Raw genomic sequence first — 18,125 nt, 5'->3', positions numbered from 1 at the left:
TTAACTTGCAGAATAACTTTGTCTCTTCTCTCTGTTTTAGCTGACCTATGTTAGCTGGGGAAAATGTTTAACCTTTCTACTGCTGTATAAATCTCTTGTAAATGCCTATCAGTTCCCTACATGCTGGGGCTTGCAGGTAGTATAAAAGTGTGGTATTCTGCCTGCAGTGGTAATGCTTCCTTAAAGGGAGGCTTGCAGTGGTGCTTAAGACCACTTCTTTTATATGCTGTTGGATTATAGTATGTTTACTTCTTCTGAGGCTGTAGGAAGGTGCTGATAACCTGGTGGATTTCTAAAATGCTTCATCTGAAACACAAGCGTTAAATATCTACCTTTTAAGAAATGCCAAATCAGGACAAAAAATAAACTGGATCACTTCAGTCTGGTTTTGGGGGAATAAAATCTGAGCTTTCCCAACTCTCCCCCTCCAACAGATAACATTAGAAATTATGCCTATCAGTCTGCAAGTTTTAAAATAAAGCTTGCAAAAGCCCAGCAGGAGAGTCCAGTATACAGCATGGTGCTATATGTATACCTGCATTTCCTGTAGTCAAATGAGGTTGAAGCATGTTTTTGGTCTTAAGGGTATGGTCTCTCAAGGCAAGGGTAGCCAAACTGCAGACATTCAGAGGTCTACCATATAGCAGTCCGTCACCTAGCGTATCAGCTCCTGTGGTAAAGAGGACAAAATCAAGATGGGCAACAGTCTGAACAAATTCCAATTAATTAGCAGGGATAAAACTAAGAAATCAGGCCAATGTCAAGTGCATATGTGTCTTTTTCATGTACAGTCTATAACTGCAACAACTGACGTGTATGAAGTGGAATCCATGGTCTTAAATATATTGGCATACAATGGTCATATCGTATGTTGGGGACATGAAGTGTCGGGTTAGAAATAATGTCAGCATACATCTAGCTGAGAGCACTAGTCATAATCTGACCATGGCAACCAAGTTTAACTGCCAGAATGCACCATAGGCTCTTTGGGAACTTCAGTCCAATATGCTTGTGGGAAGATGCTAGCCCTAACACAGTATTGCTGATTGTTGGATGATCCTGGCGACCCTGACATGCTGAATTTTTAAAGATGCTGTGCCAGCAGGAGACTCTGCAAGACCGGAAGCCCTTAGTTCAGTGGGGGCCAGATAACACTCAACAGTTCTGTGAAGTTAAGGCTAAGTGATAGCTCCAGTTATCAACCTACTTGCTCTGTGAATGGAGAAGCAGCTCTGGGCTTAGGGGCGAGTACTGCCTATCCTGCCTTTCAAAGGAGGAAGGAAAAATAGAAGATGTACCAGAGCTGCTTTGAAAGAGAAACTACATATAATGAGTTTAAAAGGAGATACAAAAGAACAGCTAAAAGGGTAAAACCCAGGTAGTATGGAGATTGCCTTAAGAGTATTAAAGCTCAGAAAATGTATGCTACTAGTCAGCAAAAACGTCCACATAGTTAATAATCTTTTTTTAAGAATTCTAAAGAATGGTAGCTCTCTAAATGAGGAAAAGATGGGTGATTCTTGCACATGAAATGTAAAACCATAATGGAGTAGTCAAATATTTTGAAGATCAGCTTGATAAAAGCAAAAAACTAGTAAAAAAAAAAATATTGAGACAGAATTGTAATAATGTAGGATCAGTGGGGCTGAAATAATGGAAGTATGAAACAAAGAAAAAACCCTAATTGAAAATCTGAGTGAATTATTTGCCTTTAGAAAGAAGCTTAGAGTCTTCCCAGTAGGGCCTTTATGGATGCATGGCTCTAAGTAACTGTCTTTAGTCAAAGCATTGTTAGAGGAGGTTTTAGAGTAAATTGATGAAATGAATAGTAGTAATGCCTTGCCTGGGACTGCACTGTATTTTTTTTTTCTAAACCAAAAATATTAAGCTGCTGAACTGTTGAACACAGCATATAGTCTTTCTTAAATCTGCCTTGCTCCCAGAAGAATGATAGGTGGCAAATGTTATGGCTGTCCCCTGAAAAGCTTCAAATTTGGTCTGATTTTTCTGCTCAGTAGAAAATATTCTAGAGTATTATCACATAGATAAATGAAAAAATGTAGGAGTAAATTGTAACTAGGGAGCAAATTTAGAAGTAAATTGTGCCTTGCATCAATTAAATCACTGAGATTTCAAATCGGCACATGCAATACTGGATTTTGGGGAGAAAATGCTAATGGACACTCAAGTTAACTGATTTGTCGTGATGGGGTACTCCTTAAAATTTAAGATAAGTAGGAATAAAAGATTAGATTTTAGGGGGAGGTGGGGCAGTGTTACTAGTGGAAAGTTCCGTAAAGAATTTTGGTGTCTAGCACATTCAGAATGATCAAGAAAAGGAGGTTTTACAGCAGAAGTCTAAGACAGCTTCATCTAACTACATTTTTCCATTGAAATGCAGAGTTATCATGGGGGAGAAGTATTGAAAAACATTTTTAGGCTGTTCAGTGCCCTTAAATTTGACGCAGTTAAGATTGTTCTATTAGAATTTTATATTTGAATGAGAAACTTGAATGACTGGTCTCGCTAGTTGCATGCGACGAATTTTCAGGTTCTTCATTTGTCCATTCCCTACCTACTCAATGCCCTCCCATTCCCCAGCAATCCAGTCCTATCAAACTGAGCTTTTGCAGCAGGCTCAGATGATCACAAGAATCACATGGTTTAGCAAAATAATGAGGGGGGGGGGAGTGTAGTTCTAGTACATGCTGTAGTGCTAGCGTCCTCTTACTGTAATGAGGACTTGCATTGTTTAAAGTAGTATAGTTCATACTTGTAGATGTAAAAGGAGAATTGTGTCTCTGAGTTGGTTAATCAAGCAGTGGACAGGAAGACAAGCCTTCTTTACTCTCAAGTCAACCTAAGATAATTAAATGAATACTGCTATGCAAACTGGTTGAGAACAGTGAAACTAAGATAATGTTCTAAGCACTGAAATTATGTCCTGTATAGATTCATGGTGTGAAGTCTGCTCATTTCATTTATCCGTGTTTATCCGTGAGCTTTAGCATGTTTGGTGTTTCCTTAGATGGCTGATGGGGAGTGCTGGTGTTTTCTGTGTACTGCTGGTCTTCACTGATACTTTTTAGCTCAGGGAAGTTATTTGTCCTAACTCAAAAGGAATGTGATAGCAGCAGTGAAGGTCAGTAGCAAGGATAGGACATAGAAAGTATTTTAAAAGGCTAATTTTAGTTAGTGTGGGTGATCTTTCTAGGCTGCCAGTAGTTATCCAGTCCTGATTTTCTCTGAATTGCATTCTGATGGTACATGTCTTTTCCACTGATTGTAAAATGAACCTAGGGAGATTGCCTTCAGTAGGCTAAAATTGTTCTTTTTCAATCTTTTGATGTCTCTCAGCTAAGAGGTATAGCAGCATTGTAGTGAATGCATCCTGAGTGCCCAGTACCTTTAAGGAGCTGAGATGTTGATGGGCTGGTTTTCCTTTACAGTGTTTAGGCTATAGATCCTAAATAGACTCAGTACCACTGCACTTCGTTGTTTCCTTTTGCCACAAGCCCAATCTGTCTTGTTTCCATTGAGCTCAGTTGTCTTCTGTCACTTGTGCTTGATTTTGGCCAGGTAACTGGCATAGATTATGTGTTTAGGTTGCGAATGTGATCATATGTGAATATGAGACAGTCTAATGTGTATTTACTGCTTCTTCTGGTGTGCACATATAAACACCTGGAGAGTCATTCCAGTGAAACTGCATGGGGAGGTCAATGTTTTCTGCCTTTGGGATACTTACTGTGGTTTATGACAAAGCTTTCTGTAACGTGGATAATCTTAAAAAACAAAAAAACCCAACCCCAGCACCCCCCCTCCCCCTGCCCCCCAAATAACTTCTGCACATTGCTAGGAAAGATTGAGTTATAAAATATGCACACTGTTTTCCTTATCTTTTGATGAATAACTGCACTTTTAACCTAGAAACAACTGATTCCAAAACAGAATACTACTTTCTTTACATACAAATAATTTTTATTTTTTATTTACAGACTATGAGAAGACACAGAAATGAAGTTACAATTGAATTGCGGAAGGTGAGTTTGCTTTTGTTTATCAACTGTGTTACTTTGCTAATAATGCTCTGGTATGTTAGCTAAATATTTTGCCGTAAGCTTTGTTTTATGGCCCCAAACTTACATAGAAAAGTTGTAAATTTGTAGATTACTAACTGCGGATTCTAATGTTAGTTTTACTCTCCAACTCATTAAGCTCAGTACAGCAGAACAGTACTGCTTCACTCCAGTGTATTGCTTGGAAATAATCCATATTCAGTTTCTGTACCATTTCTCATATTATTACAGTGAAACTGTCAGCTCTTCAGATGTTTGAAGTCTCTGAATGGGAAAAGGGAGAGTTTTAGCATTTAGAAAGTGTGGATGTTCTTTTATTTTGTTTTCTGGAAATTGCTGCTTCTGTGCTGTAGAGGGAGTTAATTTTATGGTCAGATTTTGGTTATATTGGGTAAATGCCAATATAGATGGGAAGTTCATGAGCAGAAGAGGTGATCTAGTTCAGTGCTCTGCCTAAATACGGCATTTGTTACACCCTCTGTATTGGGTCTGTGTGGCAAGGTTTTGGTAGTGGGGGGGCTACAGGTGCAGCTTCTGTGAGAAGCTGCTAGAAGCTTCTCCCATGTCCAACAGAGCCAATGCCAGCCAGCTCCAAGACGGACCCGCTGCTGGCCAAGGCTGAGCCCATCAGCAATAGTGGTAGTGCCTCTGGGATAAGGTATTTAAGAAGGAAAAAAATGTTGCTGGGGCACAGAAACTGCAGCCAGAGAGAGGAGTGAGAACATGTAAGAGAAACAACCCCGCAGACCCCCAGGTCAGTGTAGAAGGAGGGGGAGGTGCCGGAGCAGAGATTCCCCTGCAGCCCATGGTGAAGACCATGGTGAGGCAGGCTGTCCTCCTGCAGCCCAGGGAGGTCCACGGTGGAGCAGATCTCCACCTGCAGCCCAGGGAGGACCCCACGTTGGAGCAGGGGGATGCCCGAAGGAAGCTGTGACCCCGTGGGAAACCCGTGCTGGAGCAGGCTCCTGGCAGGATCTGTGGATCCATGGAGAGAGGAGCCCATGTTGGAGCAGGTTTTCTGGCAGGACTTGTGACCCCACAGGGAGCAGTGTGCTGCTGAAGGACTGCACGCCATGGAAGGCGCCCATGCTGGAGCAGTTCGTGAAGAACTGCAGCCCGTGGGAAGGACTCACGTCGGAGAAGTTTGTGGAGGACTGCCTCCTGTGGGAGGGACCCCACGATGGAGCAGGGGACGAGTGCGGAGTCCTCCCCCTGAGGAGGAAGGAGCGGCAGAGGCAATGTGTGATGAACTGACCCCAACCCCCATTCCCTGTCCCCCTGTGCTGCTGGGGGAAGGAGGTGGAGAATTCAGTAGTGCAGCTGTGCCCAGGAAGAAGGGAGGGTTGGGGGGAAGGTGTTTTAAGACTTGGTTTTATTTCTCATTACCCTATTCTGATTTGATTGGCAATAAATTAATTTTCCCCAAGTCGAGTCTGCCTGTGACAGTAATTGGTGATTGATCTCTCCCTGTCCTTATCTCGACCCACGAGCCTTTTGCTATATTTTCTCTCCCCTGTCTAGCTGAGGAGGGCAGTGACAGAATGGCTGTGTGGTGCTTAGTTGCTGGCTGGGGTTAAACCACAACACCCTCGTCATTTGTAACTCTTCCAACAGCCTTTCTAGGCACCTTGAAGACTTGCTGCTGGAGGACGCTTTCATAAGCTGAACTACTCTTTGGCTATCTGTATAAAGAGAAGGGGTAAACTTTCATCTGCCTTTGGGTACCTTCAGTATACTTGAGGACTGATACTGGCCCCTTTAGTTTTATCCTGTTGAGACAAATTCAGTTTTTCACCCTTTCCTTGAACATTCTGTTTCCTAGTTTTGACTTGTTGCTGTTCTTCAGATCCAAATTGCCTGTATCTTTCTGGAAATGTGGAAGTCTGGAAGGATGCAGGCCACAGCTGAGGTTTAAATGGGACAGTGAAAAACAATTCTTAACATAGTATTCCTGTTTATTTCGAGTATGTTGTTGACAGGCACTCAGTCTGTGATCCGTTACATCCTTCGGACACTTCCTACAGTACTACAAAGCAAGGGTAGTTGTTTGTGTTCTCTATCTGCATAGTTAAATAAATGCAGAAGTTTTAAACATGATTGCTTCTTGTCTTTTGAATTGCATCTGCTTTTTCCAGACTTTCTTAATTTGAATTCCCATTCTGCTCCACAGTACGCTTCAAGGCCTCCCCAGCTTGGTATCACCCATGTTTTCTAATATTTTTGTTAATGACTTGAGGGAAGTGTGTGCTTTGAATGTTCTAGATATAGGCCAAGCTCTTTTGGGTCTCCCATTTGATGCATATCTCCAGTTTGCCAATTGAATCATTGACAGTCTGAGTGGTGCTTGCTTAGGAGTGCACATCCACCCAATTTCATCTAAATTTTTTTTCATTAGTTGCAAACTGAGAGAGAAGACAAAAGTCTTGCTAAAATGAAAGTGAATGGGTTGTGAAGGGGTTGTAAATAGAAGTTATGTTGATAGAAATCAGCTTGACTTGGTTTTAAGAAATTTCGTCTGCACTTATTACCTGATTGTGTAAGACCTATCAAAACTCTTGTGCTAGTATTTTCCTGGGATCCTTCTGCTCTTCTTAAAAAAACAAAACAAAACAAAAAAAAACCAAAAAAAACCCCAAAAAACCCCCAACTTTTTTGGTTTTTCAGGTTTTATAGAAAACCTTCTGTATCTCATTACAATATAAAAAAATAAATATACGTAAGATTCATCCTGAGACTATAAGAATTACTTGAAGAAACCTAATTGGACCCAGACGACTGGAAAAAAAAATATCTTAGTACTTACATGAACATGATGTGTCATCTAAAAATTCTTAAATGTTTTTGTATTTTCCTAATCAAAGAAACTAGCTGAAGATGTCTGAATGTGTTGTGTAGCTTAAGCTGGCTATGGCCTCATGAGTACTGGCAGATGACCGAGGTGTGGAGAAAGCTACTTTTACATACAGTGGCAAGTACCGAGTGAAAAATGAAATTACCCAGTTTTTGCATAAAATGAGATTCAGGTGATTAATTTTGATATCTGAATTATCAGCAGTTGAAGTTTATGCCGACATGTTAGAGGCCCTCTCTGTTCAGAACTAGTGTGTTAGTTCAGTGTAGAACTTGCTGTATAACTGTGAAATCTACTGGGAAGTCATTCATACCACTTGGGCAGCCTATGCCTGCTAGCAAAGCAACGCTGTGAAAGATGGCTTAGCTAATGCAGCGTATCTGCATACAGCTTGCTAAATTGAGACTGCGTACGAGCATTCCAGTGCAATCTTTGGAGAGCTTTGCAGTGCAAAGTGAGAATTTTAATTTTAATTTAATTCTCATAATTGGTTTTTGTAACAGGTCACAATTTCAAGGCCATGGTGCCAGAAGCATGGTGGGGAGCAAGTCATACACTTAAGACAAGGGAATGGATTGTTCTGTGTGGAAGGAATCTTGTATGTGCCAGTAATACATGAGTGAAAATGACGAAGAGGAAGCCTATGAGCTGCTAGTGACTTTTCACTGAAAACTGCACATGCAAAGATCAGTTACACATTTAGAGAAGCCTAAGTGCTGGATGTAGGTCAGACCGTAAATCAAGAGTGAAGAGCAGCTGCAGAACTCTTAAATGCAGGAAGTTGTGTTCTTCTGGAGTGTTTGCTGAACATCTTCCACTGCAGAGGCCAGAAGAAATCTGCTTTAATAAGAGATTGAGCATGTGTCCGAGTTGTTGGTTTGCAGCAACTGAACTGGTGCTGGTGGGCAACTGGTTTGCTGTGGGAATTCTGTGGTAGAAGTGAGGTTGCTTCTGGTACAGAATTGGGACTGAAATGCAAAGGGACGTATTTTATCAAGCTCCAGCAGTAGAAGGGATAAGCTGTAATATGTCTTCATCTTTACAGCTAACACTGCTACCGTAGCATGAGTATGCGAAATTCAAGAAATACGTGTTGGCATGACCTTAGTAATCCACCAGTGCCTCTTCAAAACAGAGGGGTATCTTCCCTTTCTCCCAGCTATCCAGATGCTGAGTGTACACCTAGCTTTTGAAGAAAACAGGCAAATTGAGCATATTCTTGATCTGTACAGTTGAAGCACTACGTAGTCATCGGTTTGTCTTTTGAATCAACGTGTGTATAAATATTAAATGAATGGATCTGATGAAATTGCTTACATCTCTGTTTTGTAAGATGGAATAAATAAAAAAAATTCACAGCTTTGAACAGTAGTAAACAATTTCTGCATGCATTAGTGTGAGGTGTTTATTCTTTTGATATTACAGACATCAAGGTGCATTTGCAAGACATTCTGTGTTTCAGGAATATATTATCTCTATTCACTATCTTCACACCACAGCTCTTACTCAGAAGGAAACTACTTTTTTCTTTTTTTCTTTTTTTTTTTTTCTCTCTTTTCCCAATCACTTATTATTTGTTTAGGAGTTGAGCTATCAAAGCTGCCTCTGACATAAAAGGGTAGCAGTCGTCTGGCAGAATCCTGGCCCAGGCGAGGCATGGTTGGCACCATGAACCAGTTAGATGACACCCCTGATGGTCAGGTGCCCTTTTCTGATTCCATATTGGCCTTGCAGAACATGTGTTTTACATGTTTTGGGAATGGACCTACTACATTTCTGGAAAGATGGTCTTGGTCTCTGGCTATACTGTTAGTGCAGCAGTAGATCTAAGAGCTTAAAAAGTAGTTATCTCTCTTTCCAGACAGACAAGATAATGATGTCAGTTTTGGTGACGGAGAATATCTCAGGATTTAGAATTTAAACTTCTCAGTATAGTGTCGTGGCAAAGTCTGATTTAGAATGTTTATCACTTAATTTCAGCATCACAGAAACTTGAAGGGTGCTGTGTTAGCAACAGGGACCCTGGAATTAATTGGTTAACCTAGCTGATAAGTCTTATTCTGAAGCGGAGTGGGGTGGATGAGTAATGGTTAGGATTCAGTTTAAGGTTCCATATCTAAATGAAGCCTGTAACTCCATTGCTGTGAGAGATCCTTTGGTTCTAGGCACTTGGCTTTCTATGAGGAGGAAGCTTGACTTGGGCCACTTGTGTGCTTTAAGAAAGGTAGTCCTTAGCTGGGTCAATGCTATGGTCATTGAGTTAGATGGCACCCTTCAAAGAAAGCCTTAACACTCCTAACCTTAGCAGGCCTGCTAACTAACTGGAACCCTAAGAACTTCCAGGATCTCTCACAAGGTTTATTTTTTACTTTCTTGGCAAACTCAGCTGCCTCTGAGAGCTCATAGACATGAGCTCATGAAAGCCTTAATTGCCAATTAAGTTTGATGGAAGGCAAAGCAATTATTTGCTAAACAAGTGGTGGATTAAGAGCCAGGGGCATATGTCTTTTTAACCTGTTTCTCTGGCATACTGTACTTGTTGTCCCTACTCTGATCTTTCTTAAATAAGATTGCTGATGTCCACAATAGCTCCTAAATAATGTAGTGAGCCTTGAAGAAAGGAATGTGTCTTCATGTTGCTGGGAGAGCCAGTGTGGGAAAAACCTTTTTCTGATTCTCAGGAGGTCTGAGAATGCAAAAGAAAAAAAAAATTCCACATTTTCAGGTTCAGGATAGTAAAACTTGCTTCATTTACCCATCTTTTCCAGTTCAATGTGAACATATAGCTTTTCATTGACTGTAAAGTACATTTTTCTAGGCATAAGTCTACCAACTTTAGAGAAACAGCTATGATCATAGGGAGACTGAAGCACTATTAGTATGTTCTTCTGAAGGCTTTCCTATCCAGTATTAGCAGCACAAATTCTTGGGGAAGAGCTTGCATCTAACCTGCCTTGGCTGATCCCCCCCCCCCCCCCCCCCGCCAAAAAAGAAAAAAAAAAAAAAGACCCTAGGAGGAAAATTATATTCCTAATGTATTCTTCTGGAAACTTAGTTGAAAAGGGCTATGAAGAAATTCCTTGGAGGCTTGCTTGAGTCCATTTTAGTAAGAACATACTTTTGCCTAACTTAACAAGCCTCAGTCTTTGCAATCTGTGCTTGGGGCTGTTGGGCCGCACGCTGGTGTATACATATGTGTCTACTTATAGTCAACCTGCTCACCTTCTGAGAAGGATGTGCACTAGCCAAACAGGAACATAGTGACTGCTGTCTGTTGTCACAAAGGTGTGTTAGCAGAACTCAAATGTAGAAAAATTGCCTTTGTCTTCTAACTGCATATCCGTAGCTAGGCTCTTTATGTGAAGAACAGTCTTGGAATCTGACTGCCTTTGGATGCAAGGGACCTAGTTCACTAAGCGTGTAGGATATAATTTTTATATCCATGGATTGTAGGATCATCAGATTGACCTGTTCAGCCTGTTTACAGGGTTTTTAAAAATCTTTCTAGGTGTTAATGAGTTCTGAGGCAGTGAGTAGAGCCAGCTAATGGTCCTTTCCCAACCATTAGAGAAATTGAATCTTTCCCCAGGTTCATATCCAAGAGCTGTTACTAGATATTCACTCAGGCTAGATAGCCCACCTAAGGAAACTTTCATTAAGAGGATATTCAGTAGAGGTTTTCAGAGCATCCCTGTAACAGGAAGAGGTTGGAGTGGTAGGCATTTTCTTTTTCTTCATGATGGACTGTAGCAGGTGCTCTCAGCCCCCAAAATCAAAATTGGAGATTACATGTAAGTGAAACCTAGAAGTTCAGCTCAGTCTGTCACAACAGTGGTAGCTTAAAAGGGATGTCCAGACAACCTGAATGTACCTCCATCACTGGTCTGATCCTTTAGTCTTTCCTGGGATGTCAGAGCAGAGGAAAGAGCTGCTTGTTGTCAGCTGTGAGTATACCTAATGCTGGCTAGCACTCTGGTTCCTGATGTTGAGATGTTCTTGAAGTTCTGCTCTTTGTCCCCAGAGGACTCAAACATAAATGCCTTAACTTTCATGCCAAAAGAACTTCTTCCTACTAGCTGCTGAGTTCCTAAACCTTGCCCTGACCTGAATAAGCATTTCATAATGATGTTTGTCACCTGAGGGCAAAGATTTTCTTGTTTATTTCTTTTCCCTGTTGATCGTGAAGCTTCCCAAGGGAATTGAGACTCTTCAAAGAGTTTTCCCATGTGTCAAATGCTGAAAAGCATGTATAAATTTGTATTTAACACCTTTCACAGCTCCATTAGAGTATCCTATTGGCCATGTCCTATAGTACTAAGTGGAATGCAGCATAGAGCTTGATGGACATCCTCTTTGCCTACAAGGATTCTTCTTCTGTTAATCATGTTGTCTTTGAAACTCATTTGCATTGATAAGCTTTTTTTTTTAATCCTGTGGCCACCTTCCAAGAACGTAAACAAGAAGTACTGGGGTCTGCAGGATTTACATATTTACTGTTCTTGCAGCCTGACATTCCCACTGTCAGTGAAGCACACGATGGGTATCTGTCATCAAAAACTCTTAATATATTATCACACTGGACAAGGAAGTGCACTCATGGTATCATTACTGTTGTTTCTAACCATTTGGCATTTTTCCCTGGCATACCTTTTGTTCATACGGAAACCTCTGTAGACTGTTGTAGTGTACCAGAATGTCGACATGCTTACAACCAGCAGCCAGCTGCTGTTTATAAACTTTCAGACTTTATTGTACATAGCACGCATAGTTCAGGCAGTGGTTGAGCATCTTTCCTTTTGAAGGAGACCTGCTTAGTTTTGTTGGTGACAAGGTCTTACCCTTCATCAGGGATTCCAGTTTGATGCCTCTCCTTTTCAAAGAGCTCTCTCACCAGGCTTTGAACAGTACAGCTGTATCCAGGTATGCTCATTTGTCTCCATTTTCACCACAGGAGCCTGCAGAAGAGGCTGGTGCTATGATTTAGGCAAAAACTTTTGAGTTTGTCACAGTGCGACAAAATGCAAACATTTTAAGGTTACGTCAAGCTGCAAATCATGTTCTTTTACCTTATGCAGGGGAGTGATTGGTCTAACAAATTACTTTATACTGTGGTTTAGCTGTCCAGGAATTGGATGCTTTTGCAAATGGACAGAGCTGTTTCAAATAGCCTTAGAACCACCTTTTAGGACTGGAGTTCAGGACTGGACTTAGGTTCCATGAACACTTTGACTTCATAAGAAATGCTAATAAGAATAGCTTTTCCTTAGTAAGAAATTTTTAGTGCTTCTCAATAAGTACTAGCCTCTTTGCTTCAGGCTGCTGTGGAAGCTCCTCTATATATGTTCTTGACAGTTGTTTTTCAGCCCAACCATCTGTAAACAGCTACAGGAACATTCTTGCTCGCTCTTACTTTCCCTGGCTAAGGTTGTTTTTTCTGGAACCCATTGCGCCATATGACTGACAGCCTGAAGATGTTGCCTGCATTTGCAGAAATTCTAGTGTCAACCTGCTGTCAGTTATGTCCTGTGAAGTTCAGCTTGCTCTCTTAAGGAGGGTAGAATATCTTGGCATTAGAATATGCATGCTTACTCATACTTACTTTGATTAACATTAGGAAGCATTCTCTAAGGCATACTCATGTTGCCAAAGGAATTGGATAGTTGTGTATGCAGGTATAATAGGCTGTCTAAGGAGCTATTAACTTGCTTGCTGGAACGGGAGAGAACTAGGCTCTTGGTTAGTTCAGTTATGGAATATTATGGCCATCTTTAGCATGCAGCTACAAATGGAAGGCTTTTCAGTGTTACCCAGTCTTACCATGCTAAGATTTCTAATTAGTCTGATGCCATTTTGCTCTTGTCAAGAGACCCTGTCCCACAATGAAATTTAAACCTAGATTATGTATGTTTGATGGGCCAGAATTTGAAATGTTGTTCCTTTGTTACCATCTTCACCATCGGTGGTCTCCCAGTGGGATATCTCCATTCCTGATAGCTGCAGAACAGTTGGTTGGAGCTCCATTCTATTTCACCTCTCAGCATGTTGCTGCCATTAGAACAGTCCTTCAGTGTCTGTTCATTTAGGGATTCATGGGACTCTCTTCCAGGTTAATGGAGTTTTTGTGAGGAGTACTGTTTGGAGATACCCACTGCATCAATGTACATGGACAATTGCTTGAAGGAGAGAGACAAGCTACTGTTCTGTTACTGTTCTTCTGTAATTATGTGTTCATTTACAACCTGCCCTCCTTTCTTCTTTGTCCAAGTCCCTGAAAGATTTCTAGGGAATTGGAAGAACTTAAAAAAAAGTTTTGATCGCCAGTTCTGTGGCCACAGGCAGAGAGAACTTGTGCATGCCCCTCTAAATCCTGTTTAGGGAAATTATTTCAGCTAATGGTACTTGTATAGAAGTGCGCTCACTGTGAATAAACATGAAGTGTGTATTGAATAATGGTTACAGGCAGGTAGTCTTTCTGAAGTTCTTCGGGTGAAGTGGCATGGAATAATTCAGTGCTTTTGTCCACTGACATGCTCTAGACTTACTGCCTGGTGTGTGTGGAAGGTAATTTTCCAGCAGTTCGGCTGCTGAAGGCCATGCAGCTCATTCCTGTTGTTCTGTGAAGCTGCTGTTCAGTCACTCACAGTGGGACTCTCACTTTGTTCCAGCTATATTCTCTGTATTGTGTTGGGGGCTTGGACTAGACTTTTTAAGGTCCCTTCCAACCCAAACCATTCTGTGATTCATTGCTGTATTCTAGCCTCCGCTGTCCTGGTATTTCAGGATGTTTGAAAGAGGATCTCAAGACACATCTTCATTCTTGCTCTCTGGAGTAACTGGATACCATAGCCCTTATGTTACACTCTAGTAGAGGCACAACCCTGACAAACACTGATCATTCAGAATGATGTAATTGTGTATGTTGGAGACACACACGTCTATACAGGGATATACGTTCAGTACCACAGTTGTTCCAGTGTGACTTTGCTTTTTGTATCCAAAAACTTCTAGATCTTTCAAGCTAGAAAATGCATGATGTGGTTTCAGCTGTTTCTGGTTAATGTCTTTTTGTGAGGAAAAATATTGAGGGTGGAAATAATGTGCATGATGGTTGTGGCCCACATGTATGTGAATATCTAATGTTATTTCCATTTTAATAATGTGATCTTTCCTTCCGGGTGGATGCCATCTATTTAATGTCAACATAATTAAGATGACTTTGGCCTTATTTAAGTTTCCACTTACAATAGCAGTGAAGTAAATGGCTCTTGCGTACCCTCTGTATTTTGGAGGGATTTCAGTCGAAGCTCTCTGAGGTGCATCCATTCTGTGCCAGCGTAGATACTTCTGTGGGGAGCATTGTGGAATGGTGGTGTACCAGATTCTCTTTCCAAATATGGGGACAGTTCCTTAAGGTCAGAGGATTCAGTGGTGGGTGAATCTGCTAATACAGTGGTGTGAAACATCTAAATGGGAGAATCTACTGTTTGAGCTCTTAAAAAGCTTTAATTTTTTTATTGACAGAAGAAACCTGAAAATAACAAATGAGATAATGTGACATTTCCTAATTAGAATTTTCTTTTCAGTAGGTTCAATAAAAAGAGTTTGTTTGCTAGATTCTTAACTATTCTAGGTATTTCATAATTTTTTGAATCAAAGGATCAGCAAGAGGCCTGCATATAACAGGCTTTTTTACAGAACTTTAAAAGTAAAGATCACCCGTCTTTATTGCAAGGTGTTGCAGAACACATAGTTGAGTGCCACTGATACTGAATCATTTGTTTGAAAAACATGTAGATATCACCAGGTGGATCAGTGTGGATAACAATTCTTAAATCAAACATATTTTAGAAAAACCCTTCAAAGCTCTTTCCCTGAATTTTCTGAGCATGAGATGTAGAAAATCCAGCCACATATTTTAGGAGAAACAGAATCAGAAAACCCTGCCTTGTACTACAGTAGTTTGTTGCTAATGACAAGGAAACTTTACCCTTCTCAGTAGATGATTTAATACAAAAACGTTTAACTTGCTCCGGCAGACAGTGGCAATGGTTCTGCACTAAGATTCCAATTCCTTCAGTCTGCGCCTTTTCTGAAGACAGGGGATGTCTGCTGGACCAGTGTCTGCCACCCTCATAACTAAACATGTCTCCCTGTACATTCGCGCACGTGTGGACTTGTTCATCACCATGATCTGTGATGATACCTCTGGGTAGGAAGACAGTTGACTGAAGACATCAGGACCTTCCTCCAGCTTCAATCCCTTCTCCCACTATTGGCTTGTTTTACCATAACAGCACAGCCGTTCATCCGAGGCAGGAAGGAACTGCTTCTTCCACAGGTAGTAGCTGTGCCCTGGGGAGAAAAGTTGATGTGATCGTGGAGATGGCCTCTGGAAACTGGGTCCGGTCCCTGCAGCTGCCAAAGTATAGGCTATGGCTTAGACAAATAGTAGGAAAAAGAATTGTACTTGAGCAAAGCCAGATTGACTGGGGTTGAATGATGTTTGCTCTTTGCTTAAAATGGCAGTGCCAAGTACTTGCTGTGGAAAAAAGAGAAATACGTTATAGGTCTTCATGGTGAATCCATCTGTCAATGTGTACCTGCATGATGCAGTTTGTCTGCATAACAGTATTTTCACAGCATTTAACTGCCTGCTCGTTTCCATCTCCCTTCTCTCCAAAACCACTTGACAACAAAATACCCTTAGTGCTTGTCTGTGTAGATGTGCTCCAAGTGTGCTGCCGTTACTGTACGGCTCTGGAGAGGCTGCCATAGCTAATCTAGGTGATCTTGTGCCCTCTTGAAGGATTTAGCTTCTGTACGTAGACTTGACAAAAATTAAACTGTGCTAAGTTTGTGGAATGTTGTCTTCTGCATTAAAAGGTTATTTAATTCTGGTGCTTGTTTATTGTTTTAGCATTCTCTTGTCTGAAAAAATTCTTTATATTGCTTGGGAGCTTTTCAGACTGAAGCTGGAAAAATTGTTTTAAATTCTTTTAAAAAAGTCTAAAACGTAAACAAGTCCCAGAAATTTTGAGTTGCTGTTTTTTCAAACATATGAGAAAATAAAATACTGGGGACTCCTTCAAAACATGGTTCTGTTTAGAGGCTTTTTCATACATTACAAGCAAGGCATGATATAATACAATCTCTATAGCCAGTACTGTTTAGTTATCAGATAATTGTTTGGATACTGAAAAGCCTGCCTTTCCTTGCTAGAATAATAGGTTTGTTTTAGGTGTTATAGCTGTTTGTTATACCTTTTCAGTGTTTTGCTTCATTAGAGATTGAAATCTTAATGTGCTTACTAAACAAAAAAACAAAGTACGAAAATGTATTCAGATATACATGCTACATTGTCATCTTCCATTGCCCTTTCTATCTTTGATTGTACCTCTAGACATACCAAGCAAAAGATAAAGTCTAAAATTTAGAAAAGACTGCTTTGTACTTTTGGAATAATATTTTTAATACATTTTAAATTTGTAAAAAACTGCATTTGGATACAGTTACAATTGATTATTTCATTTCTTTCTTTTTAAATTAGGGCTTTAGGTGTTCAAATATTCTAATTAAGCAAGGTAGAAATGTTAAATGGGTACTTTACCACTGAAAAGGTAATTTTTTCTTAGTAACTCCTTAAAGGAGCTAAGGATGGAGGGTGCTTTGCTTTAAGTCAGAAATTAGGCTAACAGCATGAGTGGGAAATATTACAAGTGTCAGTGTACTTGGAGCATGCTACTTTACACACAAGATGAAAATACATGTAACCAGGGAACTTCGAAGTACATTTAGCTGAAAACTAATCTTACACTGGAAAATAATTTGTCATATGTGGCTAACTATTAACGTCATGCAGATCTACGTGTGTTGTAAATGTCTGCTAGAAAATTGATCCCCAAACTGTAAGTTTTAATTCATTCAAATGTCATGGATTGTCATAGTTCTGTCTGTGATTAGCAAGCTGCTAGTTTCTTACAGCTGAAATATTGCAAATTCTATTCGCAGTTACAAATGCCTTTAAAAAAAAAAAGCAATCCTATCTAAACTTTTATTTGGAAAGGGGCCATTATATTGTCACCCTGTACTAATAAGCATTAAGTGTCTTTATTTTTTGTCACTTATTTACAGAACAAAAGAGATGAACATCTCTTGAAAAAAAGAAATGTTCCCCAAGAAGAAAGTTTAGAGGATTCTGATGTTGATGCTGACTTCAAAGCAGTAAGTTCCTTGATTCTGGAATTATTTTTAAAACTTTGGTGGTGTCTCAAAACAATGTATTCTGTTTTTACTTTAACACTGGAAGTCTTGCAGTTATTTGAAAGCAAAATTATGAACTGATACACTGTTAAAATTAGTTTGTATTAAATGTTTTAAAAGAATATAATTTAGCAACAAAATTACTAAAACTTTTTTTTTCTTTTCAAGCAAAATGTAACACTAGAAGCTATACTGCAGGTACGTTACATTTAACTTTTTTTTCTATTAGAAGTGCTTGTTCTGTGCGTTTTTATTTTTTACTGGGGTTTTTTGTGTTTCTTTTTTTTTCAGAACGCCACAAGTGACAACCCAGTGATCCAACTGAGTGCTGTCCAAGCTGCAAGGTAAAAATGAATAAAGGCACAGAAATGTATTTCCTACCCATTTTTCATGATGAAAGTTACTTACTTTACTTTTACATTTAATTTCACAGAAAACTCCTATCCAGTGACAGAAATCCACCTATTGATGACTTAATAAAATCAGGAATTTTACCAATTCTGGTAAAATGCCTAGAAAGGGATGATAAGTAAGTATACTTTTAAAAATGTTCACCTTTACTGAGAATCTGCATCCAAAGAAAATCTCATTATTTCAAATGAAACTGAAGATTCATAGCACCATATACTCTGACACAGTGGATCACATTCCATGATGATAAACCATAACTTCTCCAGGAGTATTTATTCTGCCACTGAAATGTCATTTCATTTTTTAGAGCTTGCATGAGCATATCCAACTAATGGAGAAAACCCTACTAAATTTCTCATTGGTTTTGAATATTTCAGACTTTTTTGTTAACTGTTTTTAAGAAACCCATCTCAGACTTACTGTGTGTATTTGTGTGAAGGCAGAGAACATGCCTGCTTGTGAACAGGGCTCTTCCCTTTGCCAGAATACACTTGTCGTCTTTTTATTAAGGTTATTAGCTTAAT

General features: G+C 39.9%; 1 protein-coding gene across 1 annotated transcript in view; it reads left to right on the top strand.

Annotated features, from left to right (window-relative positions):
• The window catches only part of KPNA3 (karyopherin subunit alpha 3), a 54,897-nt gene that overhangs the window by 15,770 nt on the left and 21,002 nt on the right, over nucleotides 1-18,125 (top strand). The window contains exons 2-6 of the mRNA XM_052786161.1: nucleotides 3,999-4,043; nucleotides 17,062-17,151; nucleotides 17,359-17,388; nucleotides 17,482-17,534; nucleotides 17,624-17,719. Coding sequence (XP_052642121.1) covers nucleotides 3,999-4,043; nucleotides 17,062-17,151; nucleotides 17,359-17,388; nucleotides 17,482-17,534; nucleotides 17,624-17,719 — 314 coding nt within the window. The remainder of the gene's footprint in view (nucleotides 1-3,998; nucleotides 4,044-17,061; nucleotides 17,152-17,358; nucleotides 17,389-17,481; nucleotides 17,535-17,623; nucleotides 17,720-18,125) is intronic.

Source organism: Harpia harpyja, chromosome 4, assembly GCF_026419915.1.
Source record: "Harpia harpyja isolate bHarHar1 chromosome 4, bHarHar1 primary haplotype, whole genome shotgun sequence".
NCBI lineage: Eukaryota > Metazoa > Chordata > Aves > Accipitriformes > Accipitridae > Harpia > Harpia harpyja.
Note: the sequence above shows the minus strand (reverse complement) of the source record. Positions and strands in the feature narration are given on the sequence as shown.